Here is a 22,794-nt window from a genome sequence, read left to right as displayed (position 1 = left end):
TAAATCTTAAAAATAAATAAATAAAATAAATTACGCATTTTCTGTATGAACTCCTGGAGACTAGGACTGAAGAATGTGAGAGCATGTGATTGAGTGTGTAGCTGGATTGAGTATAAGGAGGTAAGTGCCCCTGTTTTCATCCACAGGTGGAATCCATCAAGCCCTTAGCACAGCCATGAGAACATACTCGGTGGGGAAAAAACCCAGAATAGGTTTGGAAGATCTCAGCTCTTGTTCCAGTATGGATTCTGACAAGCCTTTTGATGTCCCTGAGCTTCCATCCCTCCTCCTGTATAATCCAGTCTTTAACCTTATCTCATAAGTTTATAGTTGAGATGAAATGCGATTGTGGAAGGAGAGGAGTTTCTGAAACTCTGAAATGTAGACAATCCTGATATGTCTCTTTCATCATGTCAGCCCCAAGCAGCTCGCACAAAGGCGGCATAGCAGGGTTCAGGTGAGTGGGCGGCATGTCACACTGCTGTTCCTGGCAAACACTGGAAAGGTTAAAGAAAAAGTTACTCATCACACTTGTTCATGGCAATAAGAAAAAGCTTATTCAAGGGGGCTAGGGTTTTGCAGTAGAGGATAAAATCAGGCCCAACTCTGAGTACAATAAGCAAAGGGGGATTTTTGAGAAAAGAACCGAGCCAGGCATCATGGATGGGATAATATTAAGAGGCGTGGTAATTTTTTTTTTTTTTCTAAAAGGATCTAACAATGTTTTTGTTGAAAGCAGGCCAGGTGGGTAACAGAACACTTAGAGGTGGTCAGCCCAAGACTAGGGGATTTGGGGTAAAGGGACTCAGCAGGATTCATGTTTAACGTGGTGTGAACTGGGTAAGGACAGAATCCAAGCTCCACGAACCTCTCCCCAGGAAAGATTACAAAGGAGCCTGGCAAGAGTTAGGTCAAGGGGCTGGCACTGTGGCTTAGCGGGTAATGCTGCATAATGCCTGCTACTCCAGCATCCCACATGGGTACCTGTTCCTGTCCTGGTTGCTCCACTTCCCATTCAGCTCCCTGCTAATGTCCTGGCTAAAGGAGTGAAAGATGGTCTAGGGTGTGTGGGCCCCTTCATCCATGTGGGAGACCCAGATGACGCTTCTGACTCCTAGCTTCAGCCAGGCCCCGCCCTTGCCATTGTGGTCATCTGTGCGAACTAGAGGGTGGAACATTCTTTTTTTTTTTGACAGGCAGAGTGGACAGTGAGAGAGAGAGAGAGACAGAGAGAAAGGTCTTCCTTTGCTGTTGGTTCACCCTCCAATGGCCGCCGCGGCCGGTGCACTGCAGCCAGCGCACCGCGCTGATCCGATGGCAGGAGCCAGGTGCTTATCCTGGTCTCCCATGGGGTGCAGGGCCCAAGCACTTGGGCCATCCTCCACTGCACTCCCTGGGAACATTCTCCTTCCCTCTCTCTGTAACTCTTTCAAATAAATAAATAAATCTTAAAAAAATAGGTCAAGGAGAGTCTTTGTTGAGATCTTCTTACCAACTTGGAAAATTGCCTTAAAATTGTACATTTCTGTGTTAAATGTACATAGAAGTTTTTAATTTATCATGTTTAGAATTTATTAAAGAGGTTTGTGACCAATATCTTAATTAAAAACAAATCCTGTGGCAGCAAGAAAAGTGAAAGTACTCTGATTAGTATTTATTCTAAATGTTTTAGCCTTTAAAACAATGTATTTTTTGCAACAAAGTTTCTAGTTAACTAGTGATATTGACTGATACAGTTTTGAATTTAGCTATTGTTTGAATCTAGACTACCAGCAGTTAGATTATTTGAATAACTAAATAGTATTTCACCAGTGTTGAAACTAAATCAGATGTATGGGATCTTAATATTTTTCAGAGCTGAGAGGAAAAAAAGCAGTCTTAATTACCATAGGAATTCTCACCTTCTCTTTTAAAACCAGTAAAAATAATATAAGTAAAACTGTGTGAGCTTGGAATCTCTTTTCTTCTGGCTAAGGAAATCTAGTTGAGGGTGGGGGAGGTGTTGTGCTGCAGTGGGTTAGGATGCCACTTGGAACCATTGCATCCCCTGTCGCAGTGCTGGTTCAGGGCTACTTTGCTATTGATCAGCTTCCTGCTAATAGGCCTGAGAAGCAGCAAATGATGGTCCAAGTAGATGGATCGCTGCCACCCATGTGGGAGACCTCAGTGGAGTTCCAGGTGCCTGACCCACATCTGAGACATGAACCAGTGGATAGAAGTTTTCTGTTTTTTTTTTTTTTTCTTTTCCTCTGTCACTCTAGCATTCAAATAAATAATATTTTTAAAAAGAAATCTAGCCACAGAATATTTTATACTTTTAAAGAAATTTCCTTATTTAGAAGGTACATTTTAAAGTCAACTGTTGCTTTTGAAAGAGAAGCTTTTGTATTGGTTTTTGTGTGTGCAAATATGCATTTATTATAAACAGAGATACACACTTCTCTGTATCCTTTATATCTCTAGACATTCTGCATTTTTTCAATAGGTTTATGGGCCTGGGGAAAAAAAATTGAGCAGTGTGAGGTTCTGCTCATAGACACACAAAGGGACATCAAAATATTCATGAAAAATGAAATGAAAAAAACAAGTTACTTATATGCAAAAAATTTTGCTGAATTTTTCACAATACACATTTTCCACAGACTTTGTGAAGACCCCGGTGTGTGTGGCAGGCAGGAAGGTGAGGCAGAGTGCAGTCTGTGACACAGAGCCAGCAATCAGGATGGGGCCTGGATGCACAGAGCGCATCCTGGACACTCCCTGGGAGGAGGGAGCCACAGCTTCCTCCTGAGCCTTTCCAGCAGTCTGCACACAGAGGGAAATCTGATCAGGTACATGAGTCACCGCGCCCATAAAATGAAAGCAGAACAACTGCTCTGGCAGAGGCCTGGAGTGAGTTGCTGAATCCATTCCGTGTGGCTGGATATTCTCACCTCAAGTTGGGCCAGAGCCTGGACTAAGTGATTATTTGGAAGGAACCAATAAAGGTATCTTTTCCCTAAAAGGCAGAGTCTGCTGGACTCTTGAGAGGGCTTGAGACTTAACGGCCTGTCTAGCTACAGTTTTAAAATATAATTTCTCATGCAGAGTAAAATTATAGAGAATTTGCAAGTGGGTACTAAACAGTACACACTGGAAGAAGAATAAGTATCCAAAGACTCTCTCAATACAGACAGCTGCAAAGATGTAGGAATTCAGAAGGCTGCAAATCTAATAAAACAGGTTATGAATTATTTCATGTTTCTAAGACTGTAAGCCCCTCCAGGAGATTAGGAGTGGGCCATCTCTAAAGATACTTCCAGCTTTAGCTTCGGTACATCGTGTTTAGCAGCAGTCAGGATTTCATACTGAGTTCCAGCTCCGTGTGACTCAAGGCCAGGCCTACCTGTTTTCTTGTCAGATGAGAAGGCACCATGCAGGAGCTCTGGGCCACCCCACCACACTGATTCTAAACAGCCAAGTTTAGGCATTCGTCCACAAAATAATCCCTTTGGTAAAATGCTATAGCATGGGCTGCTGGCTGCAGGGTAAATATGGCCACCAGATGGCAGGAGTGCGCTCTGGATGAACTGTGCTAGTTGGGGAACTTCAGTTCTCCACTCACTAAACTCCCCACTAGATGACAGCAACATGGATACAATTGAAATGGTCATTAATGGATTACATCTAAAAAAAGAAGTCTAATCCTTCTGTTAAATCTGAGAGCACTTTTAAAAAAGTAAGTGTGGTTGGAATTTTTTTCTAGAAAACGTCATGTACCATGTGTTTTTAGGCTCCCGCAAGCTTAATCTAATATGTAAACCAAAACAGAATAAAAGAGCAAATGCAAATTGACTAAGGGGGGTGCCTTCCAAAGACTCTGGAGAAAATTATCCTTTGAAGCTCCATGATTGTTACTTAGGAATTTATGGAGCCAAGCATTTCTTACCCCAGGTTAGAAAAAAGGAGTGTTGAAGAAAATAATCATTATTTACTGGCCACCTATTAGATGCCAAGGGGTGCCTTTAAAAACATCCATTCACTGAATCTGGAGCCGAGCCTTCTGTGGAAATCCAGATGTGAACGCTAGTCTGGGTATGGTCGCCACCCCTCTACCTGCCATGATCTCAAGCTTACGATTTCTGTTTGAACCATTCTTACAAACCCCATCCTGAAGGAGAAATTGGAGCTGCTTGCACAGTATGGTTTTGGGTTGGAGAGAAGCACAGGATTCCTCTATTTGTGGCTTTGTGGCGCTCTCTCTCTCGCTTGCTCTCTCTCATGTAGATGCGTAACACGTGCTGAGGAGCCGTAATATAGTGTTATGCTACGTTTACATTGAACGTTAAAGATAAAAATTAGTCTGGAAGCTGCAGCAAAGCAATGAAGCCATTCATGCCGAACCAGAAATGATAGCATCATAAGGATGAGTGGAAGAGGGCTCAAGAGTGCCGAGGAAGAGCAGGGCTTGGCTGGGCAGAAGAGAATGGAAATGTCATGGTGGCTGGGCAGCAGGATGACCTAGGCGGTCAGCAGCTTTCACGTTCCTTTGATTTCCCCTACCTCTTTGCTTCAGCTGGCTTCACTGTCCATGCGCCTGGACGGCCACACGGAACTCACACAGCATGAGTACTTTCCATGGCAGAGATCTGAACATGCCTTGGATCCCTTGGAGGCCACCACTGGGCAAGCAAGCCTTGAGGGCAAGGTGAGAGCAGGTGGTGCCTAAAAGACTGGGTGGCTGTCAGCCCTCAAGGGGTCCCCAAGACCTTCACTTCTGTGATTCCAGTCTCAATTGGACTCAAACCCATGGTAGAGGAAAGGTGGAACAAGAAGTAAACAATGACGAAGATGACTATGACAACTTTGTACACAATGATTTTATTGTCCAGTAAAGCAGCACTTTCATGTACTTAGTGTCAAGTAGCTTTAAGAGAAATGCAACAAAATGATTAGGCAGTGTCAGAGGACCAAAGCTGACCTTAGGCTAGTGGGGAGGAAGTCCTGTTTCGTACACAAGGTAACATCAGGATAGGGTATTTGAAGAAGAGGAAAGAGTCAGGTGAGGGCTTAGGGAAGGGGAGAGTGGTGAGTTTATTCTCCCTGTGCAGGGTGAACTGGGGCTGCCCGTTAGCCAACGCAAATTAGTGACAACAGTTGCCGCTAACTAAGCAACTAATTCTGAGAGGCCAGGTATTGTTCTTACCTGTGTTTCTACGTAGTTCTCAGGCCAGCCCTCTTTTCTGGCAGAATAACTTGCCCAGGGCTCACCAGCTAGCAAATGGTTAGTTAGGAGTCAAACCCTGTTCTCTTAGCATCATTCCCTCTGCTTTTCTAGGGCCATGGCCAGGATTGTATACTCACTGACTGCCACCAGGGGTCACACTAGCCAGTTTGAATGAATCAGTAAGTGCAATTGGATACAAATGTAATTAGATAAGTAGGCCAGTCTAGGTTTAGTTCTAGTAAAATTATGACACAACGGGTGACATTTTAAAGTATTACTTGGAAAATAAGAAAAGTTTGAATAGTCTCCCTCCAACACCCATTTTTTTTCTGATACAAACAGAAATAAGGAAGATTAAAACAGAATGAATCCACATCATTGTCACCACAACCAGAAGCTTCCCCCTTTCTGCCTGGATATTGAACAGAAAACAGTCAGCTCACACTGTTCTAGTGACTGCAGAGATGGGGCAGAGGGACGTTGGAGCATTTCACAGTCAAGGTGAATGTGGCTTGAGCATTAAGACCAAGCTGCTGCTGATTGTGCTGTTTTGTGCTCTACAAAAATGTTAAATTTAGGTTGTATATTGTGGTTTTTCTGGGGTTGCAGTCCCTGGAATTACCACTTCTTTGAGGGCAAAGCACTGGCTGGAATTTTTACAGAGATTACATAGATCACAGTAGAAACACCCACATATCACAGGCAACGTGCCCATCCCCAGGATGGTTACATTTAACAGCACACTGTGCAACACATTCACACTGAGTGAGCATGTTTGTCTGCAAACATTTAGATAGAAGCATTTTAGGACATTTAAAGTGGCTCTGTTTGTGAAAGTCTCCTTAGGCAAAGAAAGAGCTAATAGTCACTATGGTAACCAGAATGGAGGTAACCAGGAGTAATATCAGCCCCATATGGCACAGTTTTGATCTCTTGTCGTGTTTCTTCTTTTTTTTCAGTAAGGTATCAAAACCTGGTGTATACATGTCTCCCAACCAAAACCGTAGGTCATTAGGATTTTCCTAAAAGAAAATGACATGGAGAATAAGATCGATCAGTAACCAAGCAGTGTTACAGACTGAGACCACAGAACAAGACACAGTCAGAGGGGCTTCAGGTCGCTGCTTGGGCTGTCCTGGGTGAGGCTTCAGTGCCGGGTCTCAACTAAGAGCCAGGGCTTCCCTAGCCCAAGGCTGCAGCTACAGGCTCCTGGCTGAGGGCTATCCCTGCAGTTCCAAGCTGTGGGTCTCTGTCAGAACCAACTAAAACTCTGCGTGCTTTCTTGCACTGCCCTCGCTGGAGGGTCGGAAACACAACTGCTGGTCTTCCCTACAGAAACCTTGGCACTCTTTGACCTCCTGAGGAAAAGGTCCAACTCCTCTTTTATGTTGTCTGTGTGGTCATCAGGGGCCTGCGCTTTGCAAGCTTAATGCAGCTGTTCTCCACAAACAGCTTGCATATCAGAGACTATCTTCTGTGACATTCTGCTTGTAGCCCACCTTGATGATCAAATACAGGTTCTCTTTTCTCTTTTTCTGAAACACACTCCTAGCAATTTAGAAAAATGGGAGAGGCTAAAGGCCCCTTTTATGTACAGAATCCGTAAGTGATATCAAGATTTAAGAAAATACGTGGACTCTGGATGCTAATTATGAGATATGGATAGGAGTGGCGCCATAGGAAGTTGAATTATCAAGGTATAGGAAGAAATTCTATTGAAAATAATGCCTTGACTTCAGCTTCACTCAGAAAATTAGTGCTAAAGAACACTATCAAGAGGTCAGTGAATAGGCTTGGAGAATGGGTGATTTTAGTAAAACAATGCTTCCATCATGTTTGTGTTTCAGTTTCCTAAGAAGTAACTCACATAACTGTCCAACTTCAATAAAATTATTCCTTATTGATGATAATATTCAATTTCTTTAGTTTCAAATTCAAACCACTTCTATATTTTAAGATTTATTTGTCTATTGAACCAAAAGACAGAATGACAGAGTCAAACACACACACACACACACACACACACAGACAGTGGGGGGGGGAGGCTTCTAGCTGGTTAACTGCCTAGGTGCCCAGAACAGCCACAGCTGAGCCAGACAGAAGCTGGGAGCCAAGAATTCCATCCAAGTTGCTCACATGGTTGGCAGGGGCCCAAGTACTTGGACCATCATCTGCTGCCTTCCCAGGTGCATTAGTAGGGAGCTGGATTGGAAGCAGAGCAGCCAGGACTCAAATTGTCACTATTATAAGGGATACCAGCATCAATGCAGCAGCTGAAATGCTGACCCTTCTTACAGTTTCTCTTAGTCATTTCTTTTTAGCCTTTTTTCCCCACTATTCTATTACTTAAACTATAGCTCCAGCAAAATTGGACTATTTATTGTATTGACGAATTCCTTGTTTCTACCTTTGCTTTTGGCACTCCGGAAACAGGCGCGCCCCCCAACCCCCAAGAGTCTGTCCTCTGTTGAAACCTTTTGGAAATGCACACATTCTTCAGATTCTTATAAGTTAACTTTTCATGACAAATGGTTTTTCCCCCCTTCTGAATCTGCACAGCTTAATAGCAGGAACAATAGTATTCCTTTCTGCAGTTAGCTTCTCAGGCACATGAACAACAAAGAGAAGGGAAGAGAACCTGGGCTAAGATCAAAATGTTGTGAAATAAATCAATACATTTTTTCCCCTAATAGTAGATTTTTTAGAAGTCCTGAGAAACACAAGACTGGAGGGTGGGGGTGGGTAGTGTGGATTAGAGCAAAGAAAAGAAAGGAAATAAAAGAAAAGTGAAAGGGAAAGTAAGGAAAAGAAAAGAAACAATATGGGCCAGTGCTGTGGCACAGTGGGTTAAACTGCCACCTGCAGTGCGAGCGTCCCATATGGGTGCCAGTTCCAGTTCCTATCTAGCTCCCTGCTAATGCATCTTTGAAAGCAACGAAGGTTGGTCCAAGTGCTTGGGCCCCTGCACCCACCTGGGAGACCCAGAAGAAGCTCCTGACTCCTGGCTTCAGCCTGGCCCAGCCCTGGCCTTTGTGGCAATTTGGGGATTGAACAAGCATGTAGAAGATCTCTGACTCGCTCACTCTCACTCTCCTTCTCTATGTAATTCTGCCTTTCAAATAAACTAAATCTTTAAAAAAAAAAAAAGATAAAAGAAAAAAAAGAAACAGGATAATTGTTGCGGTGTGGAGCAGCTGTTCTGGAAACTTCTGTGCAAAGATCTTTATTGAGGGGGGAGGACATTAATTCAAATAGGAGATTAAGAAACTTAAAAGATTCTGCACAATAAGGTATTTCAAGGAATACACGTGTGAGATTTTGAAAAATGAGTAGGATTTAGGAGGACATAATACTGTAGCCTTCAAAAGAAAAAAGTCCTCAGGTGCTTAACTTATGCAGCATAGACAAGACACACATTTTTAGATGAAGATTACTTAGAAAGTGTGAGGTCTTCCTGGTGCAGGCAGGTAGAGGCAAGCCAAGGCTAGGCAGCAATCCAGGCCATTCAGAAAACAGGGCCACCCTCTGTGGTTCAGGTATTTCTAGGTTCCTGATGGGTGACATCAGAGGTTGGGGGGAAAGAAAGGAAACTTAAGTTGGGTTTAAGCTGGGTGAATGAGTTCATTGCATACTTTTCCTGTGTTGAAATGTTTTTGTTTTGTTTTGTTTTGTTACTGAGACAAAGGAAAAGGACCAGAATGTAAATCTGTAACCTTAAATCATTGAGTGGGCTTGAAGTAAAATAATCTCAGATGAGAGCTTCTTTGCGTCATGCCTAAGATAGCTCAGATAATAAATATGTTTGTAAAAATGTAGAATAGAGAATCATCCCTAAAGTGTTCATGTACATAAATGGTCACAAACCGGAGAGAATCATATGTAATCTTGAAAATTAGTTTTCAAAAGACTTTTATCCCTGGAAAACTCTTGCTCTGTTCTGTATCATTTTTTTTTCTATCTATACCATACAGTTGACAGTAACTGCTAAACCTGTAAAACTGCAAACAAATCAACATAGATTCTGAGTAGCGGGGAGAAGAGAAAGCCAGGGGCCCAAATGATTTGAGAGCTGGAAAGTCTGTGCCTAAGGGAGAGTGTCTGTCATCTTAATGCCCCTTTTCAGGTTGCTTAACTGATCTGCACCATCTGGACTGATTGTTCATCTATGTACCTTCAAATGTCCAGAGAGATTTGAATGCACAGAATGTTTGTCATATTCCTCAATGGTCCATGAAGGATTCTTTTTCCTTTCTTCCATGGCTTCCTCCAAACTTAGGTCATTGTAGAGTGGGTTGTTCTTCATAATTGATGTCATGGATGGGGGCGGGCTGTCAGCAATGACAAGGTCCTCCCTACTGGATCTTTTAATTTGTTGAGCAACAATATTCTTCTTTTCTCTCTGTTAGGAGACAAAGAGACAAGTCTTCTGTTATCAGTGGGCCTTTGCATGGTAGAAACCACAATGTGATAACTATTCCTGAAAAGTTTACTGATTGGGCCCAGAGATCCAACATTAGGACAGTGAATGAATACATAATTCTAGGATCTAGTTGGACCTCAAGTTCTACCATTAATTGAACAGTTTTTTTTTTTTGCCTGTGATCTTGTTCATCTTTAAGAATCATTTATTTACATGCTATTGTATAATTATAGAAAATGAACACTTTATTAATTCATATAGTAGAATTCTGAACAAAGTCAGTATTTGCCATCTTACATACATTGATTTTACTTTGTTGACACATTCTGTGAACAATAAAAATAATATTTCATATTGCTGCATAAATAATATTTAGTATTACTGCATTAACCCGGCAAAGTCAAGATTAAAAGGTATTTCATAGGTAGCCTTGGCTTTGACAAATATTCCTTGGGCTTTTATTTCAGACAGCTTCGAAGGGACAGGCTGACTAGCATTGCATTTCTTGATAGCATATGGCTCAAATACTGCTTTCAAGTTTTTGAAAACTTTTGTATTGGAGCATGATGTACAGATAGAGAAGTCACATATGGCAAGTGTATAGCTCAGTGAATTTTCACCACCAAATAAACCCATGATTCAACACCCAGGCCCAGAAACTGAACATTTCCTAGCCTGCCCAGCTGCGTTTCAGCCCTAGGATAACCAGCATCTCAAATTCTAACGTAGGGGTCAGTTTGGACTCACTTACCTTTTACAAAAATGGTATCATATACACTAAGTTTTCATAATCCCTCCTCCTTAGGACCACAAAGTTATCATTAAGTTAGGAACTTTCTAAATTACAATTGTTTTCATTGGAAAAAAAATAAATTGAGATGACATAAAGGTTGTTGATTAATGTCTTAGTTATCATGGGGCATCATGCGAGAGGAATTCCACATAAATTAATGTTCAGAGAACCTAGGTTTAAACCTTAAAAATTGGTGACCTGTTTTCTTAATTTATAGCAGTTTTTCTATGTGTGTGTCATATATTTCAGTTTTCCTAGAGAAGATTCAATAGGAATCTTCTGAGCCATGTTTATGTTTACATTGATATCCCCAATACCTAGTAGGGTACATGAGGGTACCTCAAAAGGTTCATGGAATAGCACATCACCTTTTTAATTGATTTTTAAATGAAATTCTATCAAATAAATTATATTAAATATATACATATATATTTACATAAGCTGAAGTTGTAAGCCTATAGTACATGTCTTTCTATAATGGCTGGTAGTAAAAAAAAAAAAATCATTTAGATAAAGCCATTCACATTCTGTTTGGTATTGGGTTTCTCTAACTTCTTAATCCATGCATTTTTCACATATTTAGAGATTGACTTGGATGTCCTCTGACTTTGATAGGCTCTTTGGTCTGCCCAAAGTCAATTTATATTCCATAACACTGAAGTTTGCAGTAAAATAATAAATCTTCTTCACTCACCATCTATCTAAAAGATAAATGGCTTCCTAAGTAATGTTTTTGAGTTGAGCAGAAACAATTTGATAAGAAATTTAGATTCTTTGAGCTTCGCATAATTCTGACTCAGTCTTTTTTTCCCTCAAGCCTAGACATCTTTGATCATCTTGGAAGAGGGATAATTCTTCTGACATTGACAAATCGGCTTTGTCAGGTTATTTGCCTGCTAGACCGTTGAGTTTCTGAAAGAAGAATGCCCTATAATACTGTTTTGTGGGGGTAGGGAGTCAAGACAATAATTACGTATTCTATTACAATTTATATAGGTTTCAAAATGTATAAATAAATAATAGCCAGGTAATCACAGATATATTCTAAGAGACCACTCAAGCACAAGCTCTTCTTTCTAGATTATTTTCTTGAAAGTTTTGAGGATTATCCTAGAACATGATGTCATTTATTTTTGCATTGCCTGTTAATTGTATGTCTGAATGGTATGACAAGGAAAACAAAATAACATTGCTTTATTAAGAATTTGATAGTAAGATAAAAGTACTGATTATGGGAACTTCACTTGTGTTTTGATAAATATTTCCCAATAGTTATAGAAGAAAATGAAGTATGTATCCAACTCTAGCCTTCCACTGTACTCCACATTTAGATAGAACACTTTTATCAGATAATTCCCTTATTTTAATCATATTGACTCTAAATTAATTACATTGAAACACTTAGAAAGTGACACTTCAAAGTGTACTTGGACTTGTCTGTATTAACCATTACTTTGTTCATTCATTCTTTATGTACTTTAATTGTTACATTCTTTATGGGCAAGAAAACTAGCATTAATGAATATTGCAAGATAGAAGACATAGCTGAACAAATGAAAAGAATACAGTTAATAGGCCATTAAGGAAAGGACCTGTGCCACAGGAAGAAGAAAATCCATAGCAGAAAGGGAGATTAATATTTAATAATTACTGCTGTGGAGAAAATAACAGAAAGAAAATTGATAAGTGCATGTGTAAATGCAAATAGACAGTGATTTCATGGTAAAATAGAAGTATTAATAAGAGCAATCACTCATTTGTGAGTTTTAAAATAAGAGAAACTAAACCACAGGCAATAATTTTGGCATGGATATTTTTGATTATGGAATTTTTAAAAATCATTCTGATGAGGAAATAGTGATGTTACTGAAAACAGAGAAGGAATGTTTAACTTCTAAGTCAGTAGAGCAATAGGGAAAAGGATAAAGCAGAGTTGATCAATCTTTAAAAAGACTTGAAAAATGAAATTAAATAATAAAGGGGTAGCTATCTTGTGAAAGCAAAAAGGAAGTGTTATAAATCATCACATTAAATGGACGAAACTCCCTATGTGAATAATAGATTGTCAGAGCACATTTTTCTTTTTGTATTTATATATTTTTAAGGTTTATTTATTTGAAAGAGTAAAACAGAGATAGGGAGGAACAGAGAGAGAGGAAAAGGTCTTCCACTGGTTCATTCCCCAGATGACCTCCATGACTGGGTCTGGGCCAGAATCAAGCCAGTAGCCTGAGACTCTATCCAGGTCTCCCATGTGGGTGACACGGGCCCAAGGACTCAGACCATCATATACTGCTTTCCTGGGTTCCTTAGGGAGCTGGATCAGAAGTAGAGTAGCCTGGACACCGCCTGGCACTCCAGTAGGATATGCCAGCATCACACGCAGCAGCTTAATTTACTGTACCATAATGCCAGGCCAGATCAGCTTTTTAAAATTAAGTTATATAATATCTACAAAAGAAATACCCAAAATAATAAGAACTTAGAAAGCATGAGAGTAAAAGAATGAAAAAAAAAAAAAAACATACGAGGAGAATATAAACAATGAGATCTGGGTATTGTGGTAATGTCTAAATTCTCATCATTGTGGTGCCTTTCCCAGTCTGTAGTGAAGTTAGATTTGGGGTTAGATGTTTTACAGCCAATGACGTGCAGACAAAAGCAACAGAAGCCACTTCTGAGACTGGCTCCTGAAATCTTCCTCCAGGCTTTGGCTCATTTTTCCGCATTGGTGTTGATGGTGACACTGAAATCAGTGGTTCCGAGGTGGCGGAGGTGTAAGATGAGAGAACTTGAAGCGCAGGATCACCACTGGGAAAAGACCAGCCTCGCAGACCCAGCTTCTCTTTCTCAGATTTTTCGTATGCAAGATTTTTTTTTTTTCGTTTTGTTTACTGATATTCTGTGGGATATTTAGCAAGCTAGTGTAACTAGCTCATCCTTACTAACACAGAAAGCGGTATCTTGAAACTGCAAATCTGTGGTGTTGTATTGACAGTAAAGAAATGGATGGGTCTGAAACGATGTCCGAAGCTGGGATGGTAATTATTCATATTATATAGTGCAGAATGGTGGTCTAAGTGCCACTTGTGATGATCTGAGAGGTAATCACCTGTCACATTATAATAGATATTTATAAGTAATCAGGCCATTTATACTAATAACGATATTATAAGAGTGAGATCATTAGTATAATTCAAGAATGGAATAAGGTCAGAGAAATAACTCAGCAGTTTTCAAGAAGAAAGGAAAGAGTTGAGGAAAAGTTTAGAAACTTGATGCCTTCTAGGGTTGAAAAGCCGAGTGTAGACCCTGAACAGTGAATGTAAAATTGCTTTTTTAAAAAATAGAAAAGTGGCTGGTGCCGCGGCTCACTAGGCTAATCCTCCGCCTTGCAGCGCCAGCACACCGGGTTCTAGTCCCGGTCGGGGCGCCGGATTCTGTCCCGGTTGCCCCTCTTCCAGGCCAGCTCTCTGCTGTGGCCCGGGAGTGCAGTGGAGGATGGCCCAAGTCCTTGGGCCCTGCACCCCATGGGAGACCAGGATAAGTACCTGGCTCCTGCCTTCAGATCAGCATGGTGCGCCGGCCACAGCGCGCTGGCCGTGGCGGCCATTGGAAGGTGAACCAACGGCAAAGGAAGACCTTTCTGTCTCTCTCTCTCACTGTCTACTCTGCCTGTCAAAAAAAAAAAAAAAAAAAAAGTATTTTGGACAAAAAAACACAGTAAAATCCCTCAGCTGAATGGAATGACTCAAGACAAAGATCATGTTAATGGTACGGTTACTTAAGCATTTTAGGTAGCATCCAGGGGATTGACATTAAGTCAAAGGAGAGAGAAATGCAGGCAGAAAAGCACTACGAACAATTTGAGAGCTTTATCTTCAAAAGAGCCTCCAGTGTATTCATTGACATAAAATGGACTTGAACTAATAGATATAAATACATTAATACACACTTTAATAAGTTTTGTACGAAATGTACCACCAAAGACACCATAAGATCAGACCTAGAAACTTTTGAGTGTTCAAAAACTAAACAAAAATAACCCCAGGCCTCCAAATATCCGTACATAGGAGCAAACGTGGAAACCTGCACAGCAATGAATGACAACCCATTTCTGATGTGGCAAATGAATGCTGAGCTAGGGTCTGTCTCCTAGAGACTGGAATCAAGGACCAGGGAGGACAGTGCCTCAAGAAGGCCTCCTGGAAGCAGACGCCAGAACTAATCAGTCTTCCCACCTTCAAGGAAGGAGTGCTACACAAGGTATTCCCAGCAGGAGCTCACAATTACTTTGGAGTAGCGGCTGTTGTGTCTCTCATTTTTCCCATTCAGAAAAGAGGAATTTACTGTGCTAATCCTATTTCTATTCTTATGAATATTTGAAATATTAATTTGTTTTATCTGTTGGAAAGGCAGGGAGTGTGGGGAGAGGGGAGAGAGAAAGCTCCTGCCATATACTAGTTCACTCTGCAAATTCCCAGGAGCTAGAAACTCAATCTAGCTCTCCCACACGGGCAGCAGGGGTCGAACTGCTTGAGTCATTACTTGCTGTCCCTCAGGGTACACATTAGGAAGAAATTGGAATGGAGAATGGATCTGGGTTGTGGGGGTCTTGACTGCCAATCCAGACACCTTATCCAGTGAAGTTTATAGGATGATACGGGGAGGAGTGTCTGCTAAACATAGTGACTAGTTGCTGACCTTGGGATTTGTACTTCTGCAGAGAGAGTGAACATATTTTATGTATGGGAAGATGACTTATGATATATATATGCATATATACACTATTTACACATACATTAAAGATAATATACATGAAATATTTATATATCATTATGTATAAATATATACAGAATAAGTTAACAGAATAAGGCTGTGGTGGAGCCTGATTAGATCCTTAGCAAGCCCATTTCTCATGGGCACAATTATGATTAATGGAACTCATGTTTGGCCACTGAAATATATGGTTAGATTTTCTACGTACTCTCTCCCTTTCCTATCTAAAGGTCTGTGGAGATTCTAACAGTGTAAAGACTCAAGTAAGAAGGACTTGAACTACATTTGAAAGTAATCTCCTAAGGCATCTATACCAACCACATCAGACCTTTAGTGAATGAGAGAGAGATTTATCATGTTGAATCACTAAGAATTTCAGCATATTTGTTTCCACAGCATGTTTCAGCCTGACTAATCGGTTAGAAAAACCTATCTGTATATCAGAAAGAATAGAGTTAAGGTAAACCTTTTTGTTAGACATAAAGATTACCAGAAAACAGTCTTAGCAACTTTAAAAATTTTATATACAATTGGACATTTTCCTAGGTAAAATAACTTACCAGCTTAATTTTAAAAATAGGAAATGTTAATACACCTATGATAATTCAACTAATTTAATAACTACTTTAATATCTACCATAACATAACCGCCACCAGCTATACACACACACACACACACACACACACACACATTTAAAAACATCATGGAAAAGTTTTGCTGTCAAGCTCCACTATTCTCAAGTCAAGTAACTTCTTCCTCAGTTGAATTCTTCAGAAAAATGGGAAAATAAGGAAACTCTTAAATAATTTAATGGAGTTGGTATAAACATTAGATGAGAAAATAAAATAAAAATAAAATTGTGAACAAGTTCATCTTACAAACATAATTGCAAAAATCTGCAAGAAAGTATTACTAAGCAGAATCCTACGTCCTACAACACATGTAATTTATACATATCCTGATAGAACAGTGACTCAGAGAGTGATGTTTCACCAGGGAGATGGTTTAATAGTAAAATGTTAAGGAAGTCAGCAACATCAGCTGGATAAAACAGAATTTTGCAATAATTCAGAAAAAGATTTTGAAGATATTTATACATATTTAAAGCCAATTCTCTTTACAAAATAGAATTAGGAGGGTATTTTCTTAAGTTAATTAAAACAGGTTAGGCCAAAAACCTGTGGAACACAGTTTACTCAATGGTGAAAGATTACAAGCATTTATTTTCATTTTAGAACTAATACCAAGATGCCAGTAATCACAATATCCATATAATATTGTGGTAGAAACTCAAAACAATTCAGTAAGAATAGAAAATAAATAGTAGTGATAAGTTTGTTAACAATGAAAGAAAATAGCACATGACATGATTATCTAGGGATATTCACAGATGAGGTAATAGATCTTTTAAAACTTCTTGGAATTAAAATCAATATATAATAATTAATAGCTTACAAGAGTAATGCTCCATTTTATAAGGTGATTTAAAATGTACTGTTCTCAAGAGCAATAATATAGTAAGCACTTTCATATAAACCTAATGAACTATATGCAAAACTTTTACTTGGAAAGTTATAAGATATAATTAAAGGCTATATAAAGAAATAAATAAATATAAATATATATCATGTTCATAGATTGGGAGAATCAAGGTAATAAGATTTCTGTTTTGTCCATGTTGCTCTATACATAGTGTAATCCTTATTATCACAGTGCAAACAAGGTGTTCTGCATGGATTTCATAGATAAACTTTGTGAAAGTGAACTCCCCACTGCCTATAGTAATTCTGTTTTCCAAATTGCCAGGATGATTATCTTTAGAAATCACAGGTTTGATCATGTGACTCTGTTTCTTTAAAGCTTTTCATTGATCCCTCAAATTTAAAGGATAAAATTCAAAATTCAGACAAAGTCCATAGATTCTCAAGGTATGACCAAAGTCTGTTTTAAACCTTCTCCTGCCTTGCCTTACATGTAACTTGGGCTGTGGAGTTCTGCACGTGGTATTGTAACAGACCAGGTGTCTTTAATGCAGGCTTTAGTGCCAGAGGCATTTGGATCTTGTCTGAGAGCAGTATGGTAGCATAATTTTGGGGTTGTTTCTGGGAGCATTCCACTCAAGGCAAATTCTCTGACCTCCTGCAGACTTTTGTGAGCCACATAAATTTAAGACAACTTGATAAATCATATTCTGATATTCGCAGTTAAAACTGAGAAATGATGATGCTTTCTGATCTATTTTGTAGATAATAATAATTTAAACACCTGCAAAGTCCCATCACATTTCCTGAATGTAAGCTAAGTATAGGATACTATTATATATGCAGCACTATTCTTTTCAAGAGTAAACAAAAGATTGGGAATGGAGACATTAGAATATAAGGAAAAAAGAGCACTGGACTAAAAAATACTGAAGAATGGTCATTGGGAAATGAATCCATTAATTGGAAGTCATTGATTAGAAATCAAGATAAGAAAATTGTCTCATGCTGGCTTTTTGGTTCAGCTCACGTGTTTGGTTTGGAATGCTCTTGAGATTAACGACTAATATGATAGAAGCACAGGAAAGATATAATAAAGATATTAGTCCAAGAGATTCTGAAATCCAAAAAAATTCTGAAGTCTCCTCAGAAGACCACAATACCTGTACAAACAATATTTTATCACTTAATTTTTTTAAATTAGCTTTTCCTTTTCTTCCCTCGTTGTACATAGGGGTTTGCAGAAATATTTGTAATATAATAGTAAATGCCTTCATCAGATACATGCCCCAAATCATTTTAATAAGCAGAAGAATTAGAATTTTGAGAATGTTAATTCATTGCACTGACATGAAATTTATTGTGAAGCTTCTCATGAATTTCTTCTCTAGTGAAGTTAAGGAGTTTAAATATAGTGAAATCAAGTATCTGCATATGTGGAAATTGAAATTGTCCCTGGTTCCTGACTTGCCTGAGAACATTAGCATTCTCATTTCTTGATTGTATGGCATTGCCGTAGCTCATGGAAACAAGAGCTAAGGCAACTGAATTTTTAAATTAGATTATCTTTTTTTTTTTTTTTTCAAGATTTATTTGAAAGAGAGAAAAAGAGAGAAGGAGAATCTTCCATCTGCTGGTTCACTCTCCAGATGGCTTCAATGGCCGGGACTGTGCCAGGCCAAAGCCAAGAGCCAGGAGCTTCATCTGGGTCTCTACATGGGTACGGTGGCCCAAGGATTTAGGCCATCCTCTGCTGACCTCCTGGTTGCTTTATCAGGGAGCTGGATTGCAAGTGGAGCAGCCAGGATTCGAACCAGTGCTCATATGGGATGCTGGCACTGCAGGCAGTGGCTTAACCAGTTATGCCCCAACACCAGCCCCCATCACTTATTTTAAAATTATATATATATATATATATACATTATATATATTATATATGTATATATACACGTAAGAATTCATCTTGATATTTGGCATAAAGCAGTTGTCTGTTTTAACTGTTAGCAACTTGAAAGTAATGTTTCTTTGTAGGCTAAGTCCTTTGACATTTCATTAATAGTCTGCATCTCAAATATCGTGCACATGTGTAGTAAATTCTTTTGAAATTGGAACACGTCGATCTTTGTTTCGTACTGGAGTTGACCTATTTCCTTCATGTGGAACTCTATAGTTTAAAGATCTGTTGAATGTTGTCCCTAAACCTGAATGAAATACAAGTTTTTAAAAAGGCAGATCTTCCTATAGGCTACCAAAAGATCAGCCAACACAACTCTGAATTTTGTGTGGATTTATCTGAGTATGAAGTTGGCCACACAACTTGACAAGTGTGTTGAGTATATTACCCAACTTGCCACACACACACACACACACACACACACACAACATAAACCCCTTCCATTCATAATATTTGTAAAATAATGGGAGTGGTACTATCTGTTGTTTCCTAAATTTTAGTAGAAGGATAATAGAAACACATGTTGGACTATTGGTTAAAAATAATAATGCATATGCACGTAACTTCCATTCATGCTTCTTGTACTTTTCCAGGAAACATCCTCTCAATTGCTTTCGCCTCATGTTTTATTTTTCTTACTTCTAAGGAAATATGTAAAATGAATATCCCCCTAATTATGCAAGTGAAAATAATGACATGTGGACTGACTAAAGGCCATGGTAGATATCTTTAAAACTGATTTACTATGGATTTGAGACAATGACCAAGTTTCTGACTCTTTATTACGTATTTTCCCCACTGGCTTAATGGCTACCCTGAGCAGTGAGGGTTATAAATTAATAACTGCTAATTGGGTGGCTGCCACGTCGTATGTGCTTCAGTATACCTGGAATATTCAATGTCTTCCATGTATCACTACAACTATTTAAAATATTCACATGCCCATTTCTTTGTTTTTCTATTTAGTGAATATATTAATCCTGGATTTGAAGATCCACCCAAGAGAGAATTTTGAATTGATGTATTACAAAGTGAAATAGCGAGTATAACTGTTACTCATAGTTCGTGTCAGGTCTACCCAATTACCTGAACTTGTACTTAATTTACTGCCACTGTGTGTTTTATTTCACTCATAAATTGGCCTTCATTAAGTTACTTAACATTTCTTTCTAGGGTAACAAATAATTAAATCAAAGTTATTTGCAGTTTAAAATCAGTAATAACATAGATTCAAAGTCCTGAGAACAGAAGCTTACGGCCTTTGTTTTCCGTTCAGTAACTATTTCACCTCAATAGGGCCTATAGGAAAATCTGCCTTTTAAAAACTTGTATTTCATTCAGATTTAGGGACAACATTCAACAGATCTTTAAACTGTAGAGTTCCACATGAAGGAAATAGGTCAACTCCAGTCCCAAACAAAAGATGTTAGATCGACATGTTCCAATCTCAAAAGAATTTATTGGACATGTTTTCTTAGACTGAAGTTCATAGCATAGAGGGCCAAGGTTTTCTGAACTGAGTTTTTAATAATTTTGTTCTATGATATAAGCAAAAGGGAGGAGAAAAGAGAAATTTCATTTCATTGAAAACTAAAGAAAATCCGAGGAACACCCCCCCCCCCGCCGCCGACAAATGGGAAAATATGGAAGAACAGAAGGGTTTTAGGATTACAAGGAATGGATACAATATTCAGAAAAATCTAGTTGTCATAATAGGCTGTCTTACAATGGAAATAAATTAAAACCCTTATAGGTGGAGGAAACACTTACATAATCATTTGAGTGTACTTGATTTTGAATGATCTCATGATAAAGGTCCCAAGGAGCCCACAAACACACCACAAAGGAGTCACTTTACACCAAGATTCATGAGTAGCGACTGTTCTTAAAAGAAAACAAATTTCTGCTCAGGGAATTTGAACCACTCCAAAGGACTTAATGACTTGCAGGGGTTTGTAGGTCAGTCACATCTGTTCTGAAATGAAATGCTCCTTCCTGTTTCTAAACCGACTAACCCTTAACCCCATTAGCCTTCGCATCTTAAAACGAAGATTATTCCTGTTTCATTAGCTGTGCAAGTCAGTGCCTTCATGTTTATTGTAGCACCTGGAACTCATCACAGTTTTATTCTTCTCTTTTGGTCCACAAAAAGAGGGAAGATGTACGAGAAGAGCAAGAAAAATAAAATCTGCGTTAGGTTTGAAGGTTTGATCCGTATGCTGTGTCTGCATGGACACCTGTGGAAAGCAGGGCCAGCGCCTTTCCAAGATGGATGTATTTTTTTTTCAAGCATTAGGTTTCCATTGTTCTGCCGTCTGAGTCTTCTCTGTAGACAAAGAAAGGGAGCTAATCTAAGTAAGGCAGAAGCAAGCATCCAGCTGTCTGGATAACTGGTTACACACGCAATGTAAGCTTCCCATGCTTTTCGTTTAGACTGGACCAAAAGATATGTTTTTGCACTTCCTTTATAAAGCCTTATTTGCAGATATAACATTTAGTCTGAAAAATTATGAAGGAACGGAATAAACTGAGGGCCACATGAAATCTAAAACGAAGGCAGGCAAGGAGGCGTGCAGACAGGCAGGGGAATGCAAGGGTGGGGGAACTCGCACATTTTATGATATCAGGGGAAGGTATTTTGGAGACCAGTCCCCCTGTCCTCAGTTCCTTACAGCCTTCTTTTTCAGACACACACAAATGAAATGGTGGGTAGTGAGAAAGAAGAAAGCCCCCACCCCCACATTTCTGTGCCCACAGACCTTACCTGAGAGTAGACAAGGTTTTGCCAGTGTTGTGCAGCTGGGTAATTTCCACCCGGAAATCTCGCGAGGCTGGCCTGCAGAGGCGCTGAGCTCCTCGTTAACGACTTCACATCAAGCTGCAGGAATTTGTCAGGATGGTTGTTATTGGGCAAAACAGAGAGATCCATGTCTTCCTTCATCTACAGCGGGAAACAAAGGCAGGCGAAGCTGCCCCTGTCAGAGTCCTCCATTATTAACGAGCCTGAGGATGCTCCGGCTGCCATCTGAAACCAGGTCTCGGCTGCACTCAGAAGCCACTCTGGAAATGACACATCAATGCACAGGAACAAAGCAGCAAAGCAGAACACTGCCCTACCACACACACACACACACACACACACTCACCGAGGGAGCTGAATGGACACATGGGCTGCATTCATTAAAATTAATTGGATGACAAAATTAGGTATGTGTAACACTTAATGTCTCTCCATTCAGAGTCAGAAATAACAGCTCAAGGGGACCTATTGTTTGGATAAAGGCCCGCCAGAGTCTCACTGTTCCAATCCCTAATTGAAGCACAGGAAGCAGTCACCTGTAGGGAGGCATTTCTTTGAATATCGCTGAACTAAACCAAATGCAACTGCCTTGGCCCTGCCTGTGCAGCTACAGCCTCACATGTGATAAGCGATATCTCGTTTCTTCTCATGTTTTGACTCCCAGGGCCTCTAGCTCATGTGAAACCTAACCATGTGTTCAGGTTGTCAGCTTGTTCAGAGTAAGAACATGGCAAATTTGCTTTATAATTGGCTATCGTAACTTAATAACCCAACCTACCATCTTGACCCTTCACAATAGGAGGTCCCTCTGACTTTCTCCTAGCTGTACCAGGGGGTTTCAAAAATTTGATGAAAAAAAAATAAATTAAAAATGAATTTATTTTGGTGCAAAAATTCAAAATCCCTGCATATGTCTTTCATAATACACATTTTCCATGAACTTCTTGAAGTTTCCTTCCTATAAGCTCTTAGGAGGATCACAACAACACTTTTGGAATCCAGGGGAAACGTAGCCACTGGATTTGGATGATGCGCTCTCCTAAGTGAACCCATCTGCTGTTAAGACAGCCACAGTGTGGGTGAGGCTATGAATATTGTAGTCAGCCAGCAATGATGATGACTTCATGGAGATATGCTCTCCATCAGGCCACTCAAATGGGGATGACTTCTTACTGGGAAAGTATGAATTTCCATTTGGAGGCAGAGGAAGCTTCCCATTTGTGAGAAGGTGGCACATACATCAGTGGTTTCTAACAGACATAGGTTGTCTGTTATTTCAGCATGTCTGTGTGACCTCTGGTTCAGCAGGAAGGTTGGCCTTCCAGGGTGACAGGGTTAAATGTGGACTGGGTCAGCAGAT

At 39.6% G+C, this 22,794-nt stretch overlaps 1 protein-coding gene across 1 annotated transcript; it reads right to left on the bottom strand.

Moving 5' to 3' along the window:
- Nucleotides 1-4,844: 4,844 nt before the first annotated feature.
- Nucleotides 4,845-21,692, bottom strand: MINAR2 (membrane integral NOTCH2 associated receptor 2). Its single transcript, XM_002710187.5, has 3 exons — nucleotides 21,399-21,692; nucleotides 9,378-9,605; nucleotides 4,845-6,228 (listed from the first exon to the last, which is right to left on the bottom strand). Exons 1-3 carry the CDS (start codon nucleotides 21,573-21,575, stop codon nucleotides 6,049-6,051), a joined length of 585 nt encoding a protein of 194 aa, XP_002710233.1. The 5' UTR covers nucleotides 21,576-21,692; the 3' UTR covers nucleotides 4,845-6,048.
- Between the last annotated feature and the right edge of the window lie 1,102 nt (nucleotides 21,693-22,794).

The sequence above is a fragment of the Oryctolagus cuniculus genome, chromosome 6, assembly GCF_964237555.1.
Source record: "Oryctolagus cuniculus chromosome 6, mOryCun1.1, whole genome shotgun sequence".
Lineage (NCBI taxonomy): Eukaryota > Metazoa > Chordata > Mammalia > Lagomorpha > Leporidae > Oryctolagus > Oryctolagus cuniculus.
Note: the sequence above shows the minus strand (reverse complement) of the source record. Positions and strands in the feature narration are given on the sequence as shown.